General features: G+C 39.9%; 1 protein-coding gene across 1 annotated transcript; it reads left to right on the top strand.

Moving 5' to 3' along the window:
* Nucleotides 1-4,584: 4,584 nt before the first annotated feature.
* LOC113661291 (protein phosphatase PTC7 homolog) lies at nt 4,585-19,476 on the top strand. Its single transcript, XM_027175340.2, has 6 exons — nt 4,585-5,039; nt 10,009-10,188; nt 11,327-11,525; nt 14,285-14,408; nt 14,507-14,636; nt 14,870-19,476. The coding sequence occupies exons 1-6, from the start codon at nt 4,838-4,840 to the stop codon at nt 14,926-14,928; spliced, it is 894 nt and encodes a 297-aa protein (XP_027031141.1). The 5' UTR covers nt 4,585-4,837; the 3' UTR covers nt 14,929-19,476.
* The last annotated feature ends 320 nt before the right edge of the window (nt 19,477-19,796 follow it).

The following is a 19,796-nucleotide window of genomic DNA, read 5'->3' as shown; positions in this document are numbered from 1 at the left end:
ATATTTATTAAAAAAATTTATGACTGCAAAGTGTATTCTTGAGTATTTCACCAGTGCAGAAAAAAAAGATTAAAACGTATTTATTTTCTTGGAAAATGGTTGTAAGCAATTAGCATAAATTTATAATGATCCATCTGGCCAATGATCCATCTGGCCTACACTGTAATGGCTCTCAAGCAGTCTTGGCAACTTCTTTATAACCTATACTAACTGATAACCATATTATTTAAATGAAAGCACTAAAAGCTTAAAAACAGGAACATAAAATATCTGTGTGGAATTATTTTAAAAGAGCTCTCAGTAATCTGAAAGCAAAGCAATACATGAGCAACATCACGCTTGAGCAAGTTCCCAAAGAATGTTGCCAGAGAGCTTCCTCCTTCTATCAATATTCTCAAAGCCCAAGCCATTTTATCTCCAACGGTAACAACAGTTTGTGGTTGACCTGGTAATACATTGTCTGATTCATCGTCCCTTAGTAATAAAGCAAACAAAAAGCACAGTGTAAAATTTTGTATCTAGATTATTATCTTTTTCTTTGAAACTAATTATTCATTTTACAACACTCAAACGTTTTCCTTATTCGAGGGAAAATCCTTCAGGCTGTATACATGTATAAATAATGTATAAAGAGGTCTCTGAGTTTAATAGAACAAAATCACAGGCAAACAGTTCAAATCATGAGACAGGGTCAGAAACGGTAAACACAGGCACAGAGAATAATCCAGAAATAGCAATCTAGTACTAAAGCATTGATCCAAAAATCATGAATCCAAGAAACAGAGCAAGCGGTCAAACACACAATAAACAATAACAACAGTTAGGCTTTGTTTTTAGTGGGAACTAACAATAGCTTACAACTAAGTCTGGTGTGAGCATGGCATAAATCCATCGAAATCCAGAAGAGAACGATGTGACCCAGAGGTCCTTGGAATTCCGCCAAGGGCTCCATCTGGTGCATTAGAGGGGGAAATGCTGGTGGAGCCATTACAGACCCCCTCTCCTAGGAACACTTCTGGTGTTCTTCTCCTGGGTCATCCCCTGGGTCTTAGGGCTGGTCAGTCTGTGTGGATCTGATGAAACTCAGCAGTTAGTGAGGGGTCCAGGATGTCATTGGAGTTGACAAAATCTTGCCTCTGATCTGTAACCCTCCCGGTCCACAAAATATTGCGGACAGACCCTCCTCCTTCTGGAGTCCAGGATGGTGTGGACAATATTGGCCATGGATCCATCCTAGAATCAGGGCTGCGAGTGTTGGTAGCAATGTTGGTACTGCTGGGTTCGGGCCTATTTGTTACCCACAAATAGGGAGTTGCTTCTGATAGGCCACTAGTAATTCTCCCTGACATGTGATGGCGGCTTGGAGTTGTGATACGCTAACCTGTGATACCTCCGTGGCAGCAGGCTGCTGGGTTGCTTGTTCAGTCTCTTGTCATTTCAAAACTGGACCACTACAACTCACTGCTGGCAGGTCTACCAGGTCCACCTGTTATTGCTCTCTGTTATACCCCATTCCTGCCATTCCTCCACTGGCTTCCGGTAGATGCACAGGACAGGCACCAGCATAGTTCTTGTCATCTACAGCACTGCTTGACTGGTCTGTCCATCTCTCTGGGTAAGAGGTAGGTATACAGCAAGTTTATTGAAGACCTACTAGTGTATATTTAAAAAAAAAAAAAAACTTATCAGAGTTTTAGGTTGATGGTATCCAAAATCTGTAACCTAGTAAATCAGTGTTAATGTAGTCAGTGACGGAGACGTCAAAGTTTGTGTGTCGCTCTGGATAAGAGAGTCTGCTACATGCTGTGAATGTAAATGTGAATTGACTGAATAGATAAAGTATTTAATAAAGATTCTACAGAGGGCTTTCTCTGGTGGGTCAGATGGGGAAGTGCAGGTGAACAAACATCTATTCTTTCTCATTTTAAGTGATTAGGGAAAGGAGAGCAATTTCTCAAAGTAAATACAAATGACCACACCCACATATCAAGTGAACACACCAAATCTTTATTCCTTTATTGTTATTCATTTAAAGATTGCCTTGTATTGAGTTTATATTACCTGCAAAAAATCTTAATATGCTTGCTAAAACAAACCAATACACATAGTAGCACAACACTCACATGCACATCAACTGTATGGACTGCACAGACATACATTAAATACACACACTTCCAATATATATCCACCGATCTGTTTACATGCTGCTTTTTGCACACTTTTTTTTTTTTTTGCTATTTGCACATTTCAGTTGATTGATTGCTGTTTTGCACAACCCTGTACAATATCTCAGGTAATTGTTGATATAACATTGTGTTTATTCCAGTATTTCTGCACACGTAATATTGTTTGAACATACAGTATTTACACTTGTCGGTGCTGTTTCTGTCTATTGTCTCTTATGTATTGTCTTTTGTGTATCGTCTTGTAATTTTTGCACTGTCTTTTGTCCTGCACTGTCTTTCTTGTTTGTCTTGTCCTGCACTGTTTGCACCAGGTAGCACAGATGCACTTTATGTGTCTAGGACTTAAAAACTTACTAAGTCCTTAGCTATGTCTTTGTTTTATATAGCACCATGATCCTGGAGAAACGTTGTCTCATTTCACTGTGTACTGCAACAGCTATATATGGTTGAAATGACAATAAAAGCTTCTTGACTTGACTTGACTTGACTTGACATGAGTAGTATGTTCAGGGTATTACAGTACAATCTTGTATGTAGGTTTATCAGCCAGAAGAAAACAGTCTAGAAGGTATTTAGGATTGTTTAAATAATTAGAATAAGGAACTGTACTATGGGACATCCGTGATGAGAAAAAAAAGGTCCTCTTCAGAAATTTGTAAAAACGTTCAAACGTTCAGCACAAAATCCAGCAGATGGCAGCAGAAATACACCACAGTAAATACACAACTTTTAGAGCACCCTTCTAATTATGTAGAATTAAAAAACTTACAAATAAAGTACTAAAAGCCACACAGTCACAGTCCCTGACAGATCAACCATGTTCAACCAGGACCAAAGAGTTCAGATCTGTGGATAAATGTACCTAGTTCACCTGAAATATTTTTATAAATTAGAGACCAATACTGAGAATTTGACAGTGTTGACAGTGAAAGTTGCTTTGAATATTTTCTCCTAGATCTTGTTTTCCACCAGCCAGTGCTGTAAAGGTTAGATATAATACAACCAAAGAACCTGGAGCTGTTGAATTTGTCCATGACTATACTCATTGACGTGTGTTGGAGACTGATCACCGTGCCACCTCCTTGAATCAACAACCGGCTCTTTGTTTTGTCCACATTAATAGACATATTGTTGTCTCTGCACCAGTTTGCAAGCCTCTCCACCTCCTCTCTGTATGCTGACATCTTGTTGTTGTTGCTGTTAAGAACCCACTTTAGTGCCATCAGTGAACTTCATGATGTGAATCATTCTGCATTCAAATAAATACACAGCCCATGACTGAGTACACAAACAACCCTGGGGGATTGTCTGAAATGTTCAAACCAAACCGACTCACATTCTCAGTCAGTCTCTCTAAGCGAAGTCAATAAACAGTATTTTAGTGCATTTGTCCATACTGTGTGTAACATAAAAACATGATGTGATAAATCATGTGAACTGAAATCTATCTGCAATTTTAATACAATTAAGTAAAAAGCTGATATCATTATACAAATAAATTCCATTAATTATATTTATTTGTGAGTAGTATTTTAATAACTGGATAATGAGTTTAAAATAAAGGGCTGGAAACACTTACAAATCTCCAAATCTCAATTCAGAAACAGATGCAAACTTTTGATCTGATATGCATCGAATATAGGTATATATATATTTTCACTACTTCAATTCAATCCGATTTATTTGTATAGTGCATTTAGCAATGTATATTTTCACAAATCAGCTTTGCTGGGATATACAGGTTTAAATTTATAAATTTACCCCTAATTAGCAAGTCAGAGTGGATGGTGGTGGTGGTGAGGAAAAATTCTCTGTGATGATATGAGGAAGAAACCTCGAGAGACTCAAAAGGGAACCCATCCTCATCTGGGACATGGGACAGTGTGATTATTCAATTCATCTGAATTCAAGAGTGTTTTTGAAACTGAAAACAAAGTGTTTTTAACAATGGACATTGTCTCAAAGCAGCTTTAAAGAACATAAGAAACAATACATAAAAGTTTAATATTATACAAAGATGAATATAATACATAAATTCAAGATTAGTAAATATAAATCATTTATTTTCTATAACGGTGTACTATATTTTGTAACCAGGAGCTTATGAGTATCTGAGTTCATTTTAAATTAATTTTTAAATTAATTTTAATTTAAGTAAGAGTGCAGGTATATATATATATATATATATATACACACGTGCAGTAACAGACACAGGGGCTAGACATTAAATAGAGATATATTGTATTATATAATATATGTATTATATTTTTTATACTTTATTTATATATATAAAGTTTAACACAGCGGCTAAGTCCAGAATGCTAAGTGACTGAGAACTGCCATGTTTTGAGTGCCGTCAGAGTCACGTGACAGAAGGACCCGTATGTGGTGTGTGTGTTTTTTTTTCTTCTTCTCCTCGTTCTCCGAACCCGGCTGTTTGTCTGCGCGTGAGTGCTTGTGAGCGTGTGAGTGTGTGTGTGTGTGTGTGTGTGAGAGAGAGATGTCAGGAGAGACCATGGGGCAGCAGCGTGGAGGAACTTTGTCTGTGAAATCAGCCAAGACATAAAGCCCTTGTTCACTCCGAACTGACGGGATTTGGTGTGAAATCAGCCCCAGATTGTGAGCAGATAGTGTGTGAGGTGTGAGGTGGGATGTTATCGGTACTCTCCTATGGACGGATCGTTGCCAGGGCCGTCCTAGGCGGACTCTCTCAAACAGATGGCCGGGATTATAAATTGGTCACAGCGAGCTGCGGCTTCGGGAAGGACTTCCGTAAAGGCATCCTGAAGAAAGGCATGTGTTACGGAGACGATGCGTGCTTCATAGCGCGCCACAGGTCCGCAGATGTCTTAGGTAAAACACACTGTTCTTACTCTACTCTTCACTTCCCTTTGTATGCTCTTCCTTATCGTTATTTATCTCCCTGTTCATATTCACACACTAGTACACGGTTGTTTACATATCCAACACTAAACTACAATTAAGTCACGACTTGTCTTGTTCTTAATGACCTTCAGGGGTTAAAGTCCCATAATGCGCAGGCGAGGTCATTACAGTGGGGGCAGGAAGGAGGGTAACAAACATTAACACCTCACCTGAAATACCCTCATGCTGTAGTTTTTAATATATAAAATAAATCATTAATCATATATTATTGTTATTTTTTATCTTGCTGTGTCAAATTCGGACTGATGCTTAGGAGAAATCTATTAGAATATATTTGTACTGTTACAGTTAATTCTGAGGATGACCTTTTACCCAGAAAAAAAAGAACATTGGAGTAAAGACGACCAGCGGTGAAACCCGGAAGTAGAATAATCTCTATAAAGAAAACGTTTTTTGTGTGTGACTTTATTAAATTTTCATTGTAGTTCGTTATTTATTTATTTTTTTAATATATATTTGTTTATTTATTTATTTTTCTTAATGCAGAATTGATCGTATTATGGCTATAAATAATTCTCGTCACATTCACACGCGTATAAGAACAGTACATTTAAAAAAAAAAAAAGGATAAACCATAAAAAATGGAAGACTCCTTTATAGTTACTCCTTTGTTAATGATTTATTATTAACTTTAATATAGCAGAGGTCTTTTTTTCCCCTAAAGGTCAGAACGGTTGAATACGGAGGCCGCCATATTGGAACAAAATTACAAATCGGTTAAACTAGTATTTTAATATCAGTCCTTTATCACTACTTTTTTTAAATAAACAATTTTAATCTAACCAGTGTCAAGTTTGATAAACTGATCCGAAATAACTTAAAAATAGATATTTGTAGTGAAGTTATGTGTGATTTCCGACGTAGCCATAGAGACGTGTGAAGTATTGCGCATGCGCAGTAGCTTCATATCTTCACAATACGGCTGTATTTTATAAGGATACCGTACCTTCTGAAATTATTATTTTTTTATTTATATATTTTTTTTGGTAAAACATGCTTAATTGTTCTTTGAGCTTATAAAATAATCAAGTGTCGTGGATTATATCTTAAGGCTTTACATTAGCTCATCAACACAAAGAAGCTTTTTTTCCTGTCTGATTTTTTTTAAACTTCCGGTATAGCGTTCTTTTGTTGTGTGAGTGGTGTACCACGTGGTTGAGCGCGAGACAGCTGTTTGGCAGCAGTGATGACATGTTGAGAAGTTTCAACAATAATCATCTACTTAGCACAGTTACTAAGCTGAAGTTCCTTTTTAACCGTTTCTTGATAGGAAAGATTAGTAGTTTAACAAGTAGTTTAATATACATAATCCCTCTATCTTTACCCCAAATGAAATTAGTGTCTCAAGACTCAATCAGCTCACTTTAAAGGGTTGAACCTGGTGATTAGTGGATAGTTTTGTGTTACTTAACACCAGAGTCAGACTGGCATGAGGGGCGGCCATCAGCCTTTGTTGTGATCTGGAAGGTGTTGCTGTGTGTGTGTGGATTAAGTGGGTATAGAGGGTTGAGGCATCCAGTTAAGTGTAGGTGTGCGTATGGGTGGGGGCGGTGTCGGAGCATGCAGAGATGGGTAAGAGTGGTGTTGAGGAGTCCTGAGACGAGATACTGACAATGTTTAAATTCTATATGCTGTTTTGACTGTGTTGGAGGAAATGGGAATGCAGAGGGAATGTTGTTGGAGTGTGTAGTGTAATGGTTGGGATGGTGTTGGAGATGTGTGGGGATGAGTCAGGAATGGGGTTTGGATGGTCTTGGAGTGTGTGGGGATGAGGATTGGATGGTGTTGGAATGTGTAGGAAAGAGGTGGGAATGAGGGTGGGGAAGGTGTTGGAGTGTGTGGATGAGTTAGGGATGGGGCTTGGATGGTGTTGGAGTGTGTCAGAAATGGGTGGTGATGATCTTTAGAAGTTCTTGGAGTGCGTGAGTGTGAGTTAGGGATGGGGTTTGGATGGTGTTGGGAGTGTGTGGGGATGAGTTAGGGATGGGGTTTGGATGGTGTTGGAGTGTGTGGGGATGAGTTAGGGATGGGGTTTGGATGGTGTTGGAGTGTGTGGGGATGAGTTAGGGATGGGGTTTGGATGGTGTTGGGAGTGTGTGGGGATGAGTTAGGGATGGGGTTTGGATGGTGTTGGAGTGTGTGGGGATGATGTTTGAGCATGAGTTTTACACAGATGTTGAGCACTGTCCTTTGAGAGTCTGCTAAACTGGTGGCACTAAACTTCCCACCAGGTATCGTGTGCAGGTACTAACATGCTTGTCTGCTCCAATGTAGTCGAGTGAACTTTATTCCTGATAGACCCACAGCGGTGGGGGGGATTTACGTCAGATGCAGGTGAACCTTTGGAGCACTCCATCTGTAACTAAATGTTTTTGTTCAGATACGTCAAACTCTGTGCCTGGAACACGGTGTTACATCTGGAGGTGTGTCATGTTTGTTTGTACTGACTCTCCCTGGTTACTCCTGAGCGCTGGCTGGTGTTCTACCGCCGCAGTATTTGTTTAATTTGGATGCTGAATTTTTCCCCATGTGCGTGTTTAAGGAAGCTCCGGTCTGACTCCTTGTATGGAGATTTCTGTGGAATCTTGCCTGTGTGTGCTTGCTTGTGTTTGTGTGTGTGTGAGGGAGAGAAAGAAAGAAAGAAAGAGAAAAAACATGGAGTTGGATGAATTTTTCTAGGCTCGCTCCTGTAATGCAAGGTATTATTCAGAAGTATTTAACCTTCCTGGCTCTCCTTTTGCCCTGCTGTTGTATCTGAGCAGAGACTATAGTTAGCATCGCAGTTATTTAACAGCTCTCTCTCTCTCTCTCTCTCTCTCTCTCTCTCTCTCTCTCTCTCTCTCTCTCTCTCTCTCTCTCTCTCTCTCTCTCTCTCTCTGTGTGTGTGTGGCATTATCTGTGCCTGGTCTGCATTATCCACATAATTCCCTCTGCAGAGACGCTAAATTAGACCTAGTGCCATTCTGAATGCCTCCACAAAGACCAACTTCATCATCATTAAACTCTCCTCTCACCTTTTAATCTTTTTTTTATACATCACCACTGTGGAGTTCTCCTTTCTGATTGGTCAGATTAATTTAGATATACATTACATTGTTATACACAATTATTTCACCCTGTAGTAACCACACTATGGCGGACGCTCCACATAACCATGAGGAATTGTTTAAGTGAAAGTTTTCTGTGATGAGATGTTTGTTTTGTGTGTTCTGGTCTCTCTGTATCATAGCAAGCTGCATTTATTTATTTATCTATTTATTTATTTGCTTGCTTGCTTGCCCTTTTCACCTTCAGAAAGGAAAAAAAGGCGCTGATCTGTTTTGTGGACATTTCACGTCATTAACCACTTTCACAACCAAAACCAAAAACAAACTGAACACAAGAAGTGTGTTTATAATCACAACAGTTTGTGCTTAATCCCAGATGCAAATCTGGACTCTGGGTCAATCAGTAAAATCTTGTTTATTTATTTTTTTTAAACTGATGACTTCTACTTATATTTTCATTACCGTGACATTTAAACTAGGGTTTGTGTTAGCTTGATGTAGTGTGATGTCCTACGTGATATTCTTCCATCATATTTTTCAGCTATGTTATGACAGTGTTATTGCAGAGAAAGAGAGTGTGTGTGTGTGTGTCCGTCCACGTAGTGTAAGAGCCAGACATTCTGCCATAACTTATTTAACACTGTTATAAACCTCTGGATGCTCTTATATTTACATTAGCAGTCTAACCTGTTCATGCAAGTTCATCACTGGACGCCTTCTTTCTGGAAGTTTAATTTATCGTCTGAAATGTAAAACTTGACATCAAGCAGAAATCGGACCGATGTGTGTTACTGAAGTCACACACTAGCTCTCTTGCTCGCTCGCTCACTCACTTGCTCACTCACTCACATTTAGTCTCTCGCTCACTTGCTCACTCAGTCACACGCTTGCTCACTCAGTCACTTGCTCACTCAGTCACTTGCTCTCTCAGTCACACACTTGCTCACCTGCTCACTCAGTCACTTGCTTGTTGTCAGTCAATCACTAACGCAGTCAGTCACTCGCTTGCTCGCTCAGTCAGTCACTCACTAACTCGGCCAGTCACTCGCTCACTCACTTATTCCCTGACTGACACACACACACACTTAAACTAAGATGCAAATTAGCATAACAAAGCTGTGCCATAAGGAGAGAGAGAGAGAATTTCATGAACCATCAGCATCTGTCTTCATGCGTCTTCAAACTCTTGTTTACACTTGTGAACCCAACAAAGGAAGTGAACACTTCCTGCTGATGTCATGGGGTGATTTGTGGTCAATTCGTCAGCTCGTGTTGAAGTGTGTGTTGGTGTGTACTTATTATTATTCCCACTTGGGATGAGCCTTAGTTCTGCAGCGATTGTGTACAGTATGTGCTCTATTGCCTGTGGCTTACAGAGAGCATCTTGCATTAAAAAAGTCTTTATTATTTAGTGTGTGGAATTATGTGGTGATTTTGTTATGTTTTGTTATAAAGAAGCTTAATTGTTTTTTGCTAATTCTGTAGCCATCAGTTTCACAGAAGATATGCATGCTGTTATCATAACACTGCCTCGTTAACAGTGCTTCGCTTAGCAGGAGCAGCTGGACAAACAAAAGCTTTTAATAACATGATTTACCCCGGTTGGACACATGATTTACCCCGGCTGGGCGACTTGTACATTAATGCGACATGCAGAGGGAATTTATGAGGTGCATCTGTCTCCCTCCTACAATGGACTGGCGTCCCATATGGAGCGCAGAGTCCCGCCTCTCATTCAGCGTTCCCGGGATTCTTCACGATGATTAAAGTGTTATAAAGTGCTTGCTGCTGATGAGTGAAATAAGGAATTTTTCTTTCTCCCTCTGTAGGTGTGGCGGATGGGGTGGGTGGATGGCGTGATTATGGCGTTGACCCGTCTCAGTTCTCTGAGACCCTGATAAGGACGTGTGAGCGGTTGGTGAAGGAGGGACGCTTCACTCCTAGCAGTCCTGTGGGGATCCTCACCTCAGCCTACTACGAGCTCCTACAGAACAAAGTACCTCTGCTGGGTAAGAAAACACACACACACACAAACACACACACACACAAACACACACGCACACTGCTAGGGATTAAAGAGATAAACCAACATCAACAACCATTTTCATCAAAACCATTCACTGAGCCTATTGGGGTATGGGGTGTGTAAGGGGCGGAGTCATCTCGGAGTAGGCCACGCCCATCAGAAATGTTTCATCATAGTATAATGCGATTGGTTAGAAGAGCTGCAGCATTGATTTGTAGCCATATCGATGCTCTCCTCTAAGCGCACAAACCCCAGCAATAAAAAGAAAACCCTCCACCCCACCCCGCAGTATATGGGAACACCATTTCTCTCCTTAATCCATCATCTGTACATAAGCAAATAAATCTTGTGATGGACAGCAGAGTGAAATTTTCTGTTTTATTTATTACACCTGTCTTGGTGAGCACTTTGGGTGAAACATTCTAGCAGAATATAACACCGTATAATCCATAACGTCTTAAAGCTGGTGTCTTCCCACATTCTTCAACGCATTTGGGACACAACCGTAATAGCTAGAAGAACCTTTTTAGTGAAAACACAGGATTTTTTTCACCACTAGGAACACACACAGCTCACAGCTGTGGAATTCTATGGAACAAACCGCTTGTTTAACGAGATGCAGCATTTCATGACTCATACACGTACACGCAGTTTGGTTTACAAAGGAATTTTGGAGAATGTCGGAGTGAGTCAGAAAAGGTGTGTGTGTGTGTGTGTGTGTGTGTGTGTGAGATCCTGTGAATCTGGACATTCACGTTTGTTGTATGCAAATAATATTGTATTCTATGTATCATGTAATTATCTCGTATGATGTTATGTCTCTACTCATGTAAGCTTTAGAGGTGACCTAAATGCTAATATTTTATAGAGGAGTACATATTAGAGTTCATGCTAGCAAGAACCGTTAATTAGCTACAACATAACCGTCAGTGTTTAAAGTTAACAGAGTGCTAGCATTAAATTAAATAAATAGAACTAAATGCATGGCTAAGAGGCAAATTTTCAGTTTATATGAACGTCAGCTTGACGGGATGCAAAATTTCTAGAATGTCGTGTTGTCCTGTAGGTCATTTCTCTTGAGAATGCTCAGTTCCTCCAATGTTCTTCTCTCTTCCTTGCAGGCAGCAGTACAGCGTGTATAGTCGTGCTGGATCGGAGGAGTCATCAAATTCACACGTGTAATCTGGGCGATTCAGGCTTCCTGGTGGTCCGTGGCGGTGAGGTGGTCCATCGTTCAGACGAGCAGCAGCACTACTTTAACACCCCCTTTCAGCTGTCAATCGCCCCACCAGGGGCCGAGGGGTCTGTGCTGAGTGACAGGTGGGTGGAGCCTGAGATTGAGATGTCTAAACAAGCCTTTTATTGTTCCACAATCTCACTGTGTGTCTCTCATCAATAGAGGTTCTGTAAATTCGGTGTTCCTGGGCTTCAATTGGACAAGCATGTTTATTTGACATTCCCAGTCAGTCAGTATTGTATTGTTATGATCAGAAATATTAGTGCTCTGTGCTATCTATCTGTGCTAACAAGGGGATAGGTTCCATTAGCAGTTGTTGGGACTGGTGCAAGAAATAAGCTGATGAGACCGCCTGGGCTTCAATGAGTGAATGAGGTATCTCTTCAGAGAGTCAGGAGAGCTGTGTAGTGTGTTCGGGTACTTGTGAGGGAGCTGGTAAAGGGGCCATGGTATTGCTAAAGGGGAGAGGAAGCCAAGAAGGGTTATTTGCATAGTCAAGGAAGTGTGTCAAGTAGACACGGGCATTGTTGATGTAATAAGTAAGCTGTAAGGGGGTAAATGGGACCAGGGCATTTTCAGGGAGATGGTATGGGTGCAATATTAAAGTCAGGGAGATGGTATGGGTGTGGTATTAAAAAGTCAGGGAGATGGTATGGGTGCGGTATTAAGGGTGTAACAGGAACTTTTATGGGGGTCATGGCATTTGTGAGGAACTGAGGAAATAGGAAGAGTCTGGTTATCTTTAAGGGAGTTGGTAAGGAGTAATGGTGTCATTCAGGGAGTGGGGAAGCTGGTAAGCAGCAACGGTGTTGGTGAAGATGACGAGGCATTTTCAAGCCAGTGAGGAAACTTGTAAAGTGGCCAAGCTATCATTGAGTTATGGATACTGGTACTGTAAGCAGATCTGGGCATCGTCATGGGACTAATGGAAGCTGGAAAGAGGGCCAAGGCTTTGTTGAGTAAATGAGGCAAAAAAAAAATCAAGGGGCCATAACAACAGTGAAAATTGAAACAACTGAACATGTTGTATATATAAAGCTGGTAATTTAGAGGTATAGTATTGTTGTGGGACTGAGAGAACTCTTCAATGTTGTGATTCACTTCTGGTGAGTTTCATACACAACTTTACATTACTTTATCTGGTTTAATGTAACTTTGGCAACAACTGCTGGCAATCTACAGACTAATCAACATTGTAAAGCGCAAGAGAGTTTTAGTGAGTGAGTAAAAGATTGATTTTAATGGGTAGTGCTAAAATTTTTCATGAAGGCCAAAGTCAGTCCACGTGACTGTCCTTTTAACCTCACTGTCCTGCCAGCAACCCAAAGCCAGAACTGAACTAGCCAATCAGAAATCAGATAGCAGACAGACGCTCAGCTTGAGCAATCACCATCCTGGGTTCTCGTTCCCACTCGGTCTTGGCAAGGGAAAGACTATTTTAGACTCCTCATGTGACGCTAAAATTAAACAGGACATTTTAATCTTTTATGTAGTGAAATGGTTTCCGACCCGAGACATTTCGACCATTACTCTGCCTCCTTTTTAGGACTTTTCCATGAGCCCAGCATTTCAAGGAACAGAAAGTACACCTGCTTGTTTACGGACTTCATTTACACGATGCAAATGTCAAAGTTTCTAGGCAGTCGTACATCACTGCCTCGTTAAGTCATGAATTCAGATCCGACATGTAGATCTGTGATTTGTAGATCCAGGGGTTCAACTCACCTCTGAAGGACTTAAAGTGACCAAAATGAAGCAATCTATTTATCAGCTGATTGAATGCGAACAGAATGTGAACACATCTGACAGCAGTGAAAACCGTGGGGAAAATCCCTACTTGGTAATGGAAGTTCCTTTTGGAGTACTACAACCACTTTAGGGCTGGTTTTTTTTTTTATTTCTAAATTGGTTTATTTATTTTTTCCCCTCAATCGCTGGCTTGAACTCATTTGACTCCAAACATGCTGTAGAACATGTGCTGATAAGCATGTTTTCCCTTATGAAACAGAGCCAAGCAATGAAATACAGGATAAAATACAAGATTTTTTATAAATAAAACAACAATTTAGTAATCACTATATAGATTACCATTAAACGTCTGCCTTGTGTCATGGCCTAATGCTCTTCACATGAGAGTGATAAGCAAAACCTTTTGTTTGTTTGTTTATTACCTCTTTTAGCTTTAATATCAGCTTCTCTTTTATCGAAAACCGTCTAATCTTTCATCCCGTTCTGACTGACTAACGGCTCTTACTCGAGTCTGTTATTGATAGGCTGCTCATGATGAAGATTTCCATTGGATGTTCTGTGTGTAAATGAGATGAAAACCTGGGGTTGGTGATGCAGCTTTATACTATAGAGTGTTACAGCATGTGACTACAGCAGCAGTAATTCTTTTATTACCAGAAACGAGTTTAATACACTCTTGGCTAGTGAAACCTCATCACAGCATCAGTGATTAAAGATCTACAGACTCGGTGTCTACAGACACAGACTGTAACAGTATTAGTGCAGAGGTATAAAAAATGCAAGAGGTTGACGTCTGTACTACACTCGGGATTACTGTTTTGACCCATTTTGTCTGTCAGGAAGAGTATCCGTTCCTCCCCCTTCGCCTCTTTTCCCCTCGTAAAGTGTTTCCACCAGCCAGCACTGGCGGCTTAGATGGAAACTGGGCATTAGAATCTGATTCTGTTTCCTGGAAGTCAGACTAATACTATGAGCTCAGGGTAGGGGGCACGTCAGGCCAGGACACGGCACCCTACATCAGGGCTCGTGTTACTGTAGTTACTGTGCCATCGTGAACTTGTGCTCTGTCTCTCTGTCTGTCTCTGTCTCTCAGTCCTGAAATGGCAGACAGGTCTTCGTTTGACGTCCAGCTCGGTGACATCATCCTCACTGCCACGGATGGTCTTTTCGACAACATGCCAGACTACATGATCCTACAGGAGCTCAAGAAGCTGAAGGTAAGTTCTCTCTCTCTCACACACACACTCACAAACAAAAGCTGTCTATCAGGCATGTGTTTGAAAATACATTTTGATATGACTGTGTTCAATGACAGAACACGAATTACGACAGCATCCAGCAGACGGCACGCAGTATAGCGGAGCAGGCCCACGAGCTCGCCTACGACCCAAACTACATGTCCCCATTCGCTCAGTTCGCCTGTGATAACGGCCTCAACGTCAGAGGTGAGAACCAGAAAGAACCTGCTCTTAAGAAACGAACACAATCTCAGCCTAAATAAATCTTGTTGTTAAAAATGTTGATCCAAGGAGCCAAAGATGTGTTTAAGGGTAAAAATAGGTGATGGAATTAAAACCGATGCTCCTCCAAATTAGTCAGGAACCCTTGTATACAAATCAAATCTGAATTTCTTTTTAATCAGGAGGAAATCAATTAATCAATTAATTCTTTTTTTCAGGAGGAAAACCAGATGACATCACGGTGCTGCTCTCCATCGTGGCCGAATACACGGACTGATCGACGGAGCTTCGGCCTTTCTTTCTCTCCCTTTCTATCTCTCTAGTCCTCGTGTCTTCCTCTTCGTCTGCTGCTCGTCTGGAACCGTCTCTCGCCCATCCTTTTCTGTCCTTGTCTTGAGTAGCTCATGGGAAGAAAGAGGAGAGCATGGACTTGCCATTTTTGGTGGACAATAGATTCTATAGGAGGCTGTTTTGTGCTGACATACTAGAGCATTATGGGAGGATGAGTCACCTGCTCATCCTACGCCTCAAGTTGTAGGTTGCGGATCCAAGAGCGAGCTGTGTTACCCAAGGTGCTTCGAAATGAGAGCAATCTCTCAGCATGGACAACGTAGGGGATGTTTTTATTTTTAGCCCCTTTTATAGCTGGGAGAATGTAAAGCGTTCGGTTAAGATCGTCTGCTGTTTGAGATTATGCTTGTGTGTGTGTCTGTGTGTGTGTGTGAGAGAGAAAGAGTGTGTCGTGTAATTGGGGGGTTAACGTTTGTGTTTCATGTCACTCGGCTCAGCAAGTGCAGCTCAGGATATGGTGACAAGGCTCCGCCCCCTTTTTAAAAGACTAAGCAGACAATGCGGTGATATTATGCGGTGCTTCTCTATGGTGATATTAAAATGTGGGCTTGGCCAGCGGATCACTGCACAGAAGAAGCAGGGCAAAGATGCAAAACTGGTTTTTGGTCATTTGTGTGCTTTTTTTTTTCTTAGAAAGACTGTAAGCTGATACTGTAACGTGTGTCCGAGGGAGAATTTATGCATTGTTAGACACATGGGGGGGGTTTAGAGTGGTATTAATGGCTTACTGAACTGCATTATGGGTAAGTGGGTATGTAGCTAGTGCAGGGGTCTATAATGTGCTTACAAATTAAAGCCTCGGTTCATGACTGTGCACAGTTCAAAAATTCCCATAATAAACCCAGCCATACTAGTCTTAAAATAAATAAATTCTTTGCGATTTCCTAGTTGAGGTTTGTCTGTATCCTGGTCTTGTGTGGCTCGAGTACAGTGCAGTGGTCTTTCTGCTTTAACTCCAGTTTAGCAGTTCTGCTGATTTAAAAAATTTAAGATACAGACATTTCAGACTTCGGTGGTGTTGATGGATTCATTGCATCTGTATTTCATCTCTCTCTGTGTGTTTCTCTGTTTCCATCTGTCTTTTAGTTCTCTGGTCTTTCAGGATGAAAAAAACTAACTGTTTAAGAGAAGCATCTGATCCAGAGAGACCGAAGTCTTATCAGTTAAAAGTAACTTATTTTGGTTTTGCATACTTATTGCTTTATGCTTCACCTTAGAAGTGGGAAGTTGGAACTCTGGATTGCGTTAACTTCGACCTCTCTGCGTTAAAGCTACAGAGTGAGAACTCGGTGTCGAGTTTGTAAAGGAATTCTGATTTGATTTGTGTTTTATCTCGGGTTGCAGTTTGGAAATTCAGATGCATGTAATTTGTCAAAAGCAGCAGTTCACAGTAGGGGTTCTGTGAACTCTAGAGGTCCACGAAGGTCCCGCAGGAGGTCTACGGCCGTGTCTGAAAGTTTTAAAAACACATTTGTGGACTCTATAAAAAGTATTCCTTTGGCTGTTTTTTGTTTTTTTTTCTAAAGCAGACTTTTACTCTAAAAGTTTCCTTAAATCCTTACTGTATTTCTATTTATAGTTATTTTTCCTGTATGTCGCCTGCAGTATTTTCTCATAAACGTATTTGGCTCTCTTTTCTAAAGTAAAATGTAAAAACATGTACCCCTGACCGGGACAAAGACGAATGAGTGAACACTGAAAAAAAAAAACAGCACTGTACGAGCAACACGTCACGTCCAACACGCTCGTGTGTTCATGAACTTTGAATTCCTGTTCCCAAAACTTTTTTCCCTGTCCTGTTGGACACCTCAATAACACCCCACGGTATTCCAGTCAAATGATCATAGACCTCTATAACTACTAAGTTAAGTGTGAATCCAGACAGTAACAAAGTACCAGATATTCATCTTTATTCCCCTTACTTTTTCTTCTCAAGTTATTTATTTCTCATAGGTTCTGTTGATGTACAGTGTTTTTTTTTGTTTGTTTGTTTTTGCCTGCCACTCCAGCCACACTGGACCACAGATAGACTCTTTCATCCCTGTTATCTATTATCAGGTGAGGTCGAAATTGTGTTGCGAGCCGACGTCTGTAGCGTAGGTGTGTTTTAGAGGAGCTGCACGCGCACAATTGCATGCGTGGAAGTCTGTTCATGAAATCACTAGGTCAGGTATGTAAAAAAACAAAACAAAAAAAACACAAAAAAGTTTTATTTTTATAAGCTCTTCGTTTTTAGCAGAGCTGAGAAGAAACCGATAGTCGAGCTGTTAGACGAGTTAGACGTGTGTGCGTGTGTGTGAAGCTTTGTATAAGAGGGTTTTTTTTTCTATTTTAAGTTCTAGTGGATTTTCTTACCTGCTGCTTTTACTTTGTAAATGATGTGTGTGCATGTGAGTTCATGTATTTAATATGTCTGTGTAAAAAGTGCCGGGTGGGGGCAGATGTTCTTCATGTCCTTAATGTTTAAAAGCAAAGGACAAAAGGCAAAAAAAAAGAAGAAGAAAGTAAATACTCAGTTTGGCTCATTTATTAATTTCTCCTGCTGTTAATAAGCTACAAGAGTTCTGGTGAACCAAAGACACATGCCCCCCCCCCCCCCTCGCTGTTATTATTTTTGAATATCATTCAATCTTTTGGTCTTATTTTGTATATTTGGATTAAGAAATACAAAGCAATATGCAGTACAGTAACGTATGATTTTTACATGGATGTCCGGACTATAAGTTGCTTTATTTTTTTTTTATTCATTTTCTCAGTGTCAGTTTGTTAGAATTTGTACCGCATGTGAGGATTAAGCCTAATGTCATAACTATTGGGAAAACCTGGCTTAATACACTAAAATGACTGACTGACTACAAATCTCACAATCGTATCTTGTCAAATATTATTCACTGTCTGAAGGAAAAAAGTCATTAAAAAAAAAAACAAGATTTTTTTGCATTAAGCCATATAGAACTTTTGTAGCCAGAAGCCCCATGAGAGCAAAACTGCAGGTGCTTTCTGGGTGGGAGGGGCTTATACTTTCTCGCCTGTCAATCACAGCGACACTAACCAATTGTATGCGTCTGTGAGCTCATGTATCCGGAAGATCGTTGATGACTATTTCCTAGAACATAAATGTAAAATATTTGTGTACATATATACCTAAACATAAATATACCCACTTGTCATCGTTTCCTAAGTGAAGCCTTTTTTTTACGTTAAGCGTTAAACGTTGTAGTGTAGAGATCCTCAGAATCTATAGTCCTACAGAAAATTTAAAAACATTATATATATATATAATCAGTTTTTTCCCCATTGAAGCAACCTATAGTCCGGAAAATACGGCACAAGTTCATTTTCATGAATTCTGACATTAATGACATTAATTCATGATGACTGCCTGTTCTTTTACCACGGTTTTGCAATATTATTACTATATTGTATTTAAAAAAAAATACATGTGTAAAGATGGACTTTATTTTTCTGAATAAATAAGACGTCAAAAGAAAACAAATGACTGTGTCGCTTGATGAGGTCCAAATGAGAATTACGATATGAGAAATATTACATCACTGACTACTGACAAAATAGTTGTCCAAGATGATGCATTTATATGTTGTATATTATATTGTGGCGTTAATCGGCACATGCCTAATGAGTGGACAAATATCTCCTTATTTAATTTTTTTTTTCAATTCAGATCACATTTGATGTAATTTCTATTTTAACATACAGTAGTCTTACAATGAGAGAGCCATATTAATAACATTAGTAACATTTATCAGTGGGCGGAGCAACTAGCATTTTAGTAAAGTTTTAATGCGGCTGAAATAAAACGTTTTTGGGGGACGTTTGGATATAAAATTCAGCAGTGTATATCAACATCATATTATACGAGATATAAAAAGAAAGAAGAAGAAGACCAAGCCTTTGCCACGGATCACCTGCGTTCTACTGTCTTCACTGTGATTGGTTGTTGTTGTTGTTGTTGACACGCCCACATCTAGATGTCAACAATGTCGAGGTCAGCAGCTCTCAGCGAAAAATGAATGATTTTACTTTGTGTGAACTTAGCATTAGTGCAAAAGAAAAAATATCAAGTGCCTAAAGTGTTTCTCAGCACAGAGAGAGGATCTATTACTGAAATAAAAAGAAACTGAAGCTAAAGATGATCAAACTGTCCTAAATCCTGTATTAATCTCCTAAGCGTTCAGTAAGTCTATACTCAGTAATGGGAAATACTGTTATGTTTTATTTGTTATTCTTTTGTTGTATTTTATTCTTTCCCTCATTTCCAGGTATTGCATACTTCAAGAGCATGCTTTAAGAAACAGCCATGAAGTATTGAAGCCATACATCTGTTCAGAACTGAATCAGTGTGTGATGTTGGATTGTGTATATCTTGTGTATAGGGACGTGCTGATAATCAGTTAGAGTATATATTGAGATGTTTTCAGGCAGTACACATTATTAAAGCTACATGGGAAGCGAGGCTCTGTGGTGTCCGAGTTGGTGATCTGTCCTCTGTCTATTTCTCTGTTGTTCTCTGTCTTTCTCTCTCTCTCTCCTGTGTGACAGCCTGGCTCTCTTTTGCCTCCCTCTCTTTCTGTACTTCCGAATTTTTTCTCTCTCTTCTCTTTTGTTTATCTTTTCCTCTTGATTTATCCCACCTCTTCAGCACTTTATCCCACCTCTTCAGCACTTTTGCTGTATACAGGAGGCTGTGTAAGTAGACTGGATTATGTGAACATTTAGGATGTTTATTCCTCCTTTTTTTTGCCAATTATCTTTGGCATCATTTTAAACTGTTCT

This window comes from Tachysurus fulvidraco, chromosome 20 (genome assembly GCF_022655615.1).
Source record: "Tachysurus fulvidraco isolate hzauxx_2018 chromosome 20, HZAU_PFXX_2.0, whole genome shotgun sequence".
Lineage (NCBI taxonomy): Eukaryota > Metazoa > Chordata > Actinopteri > Siluriformes > Bagridae > Tachysurus > Tachysurus fulvidraco.
This window is presented reverse-complemented; position numbering and strand designations above follow the sequence as displayed.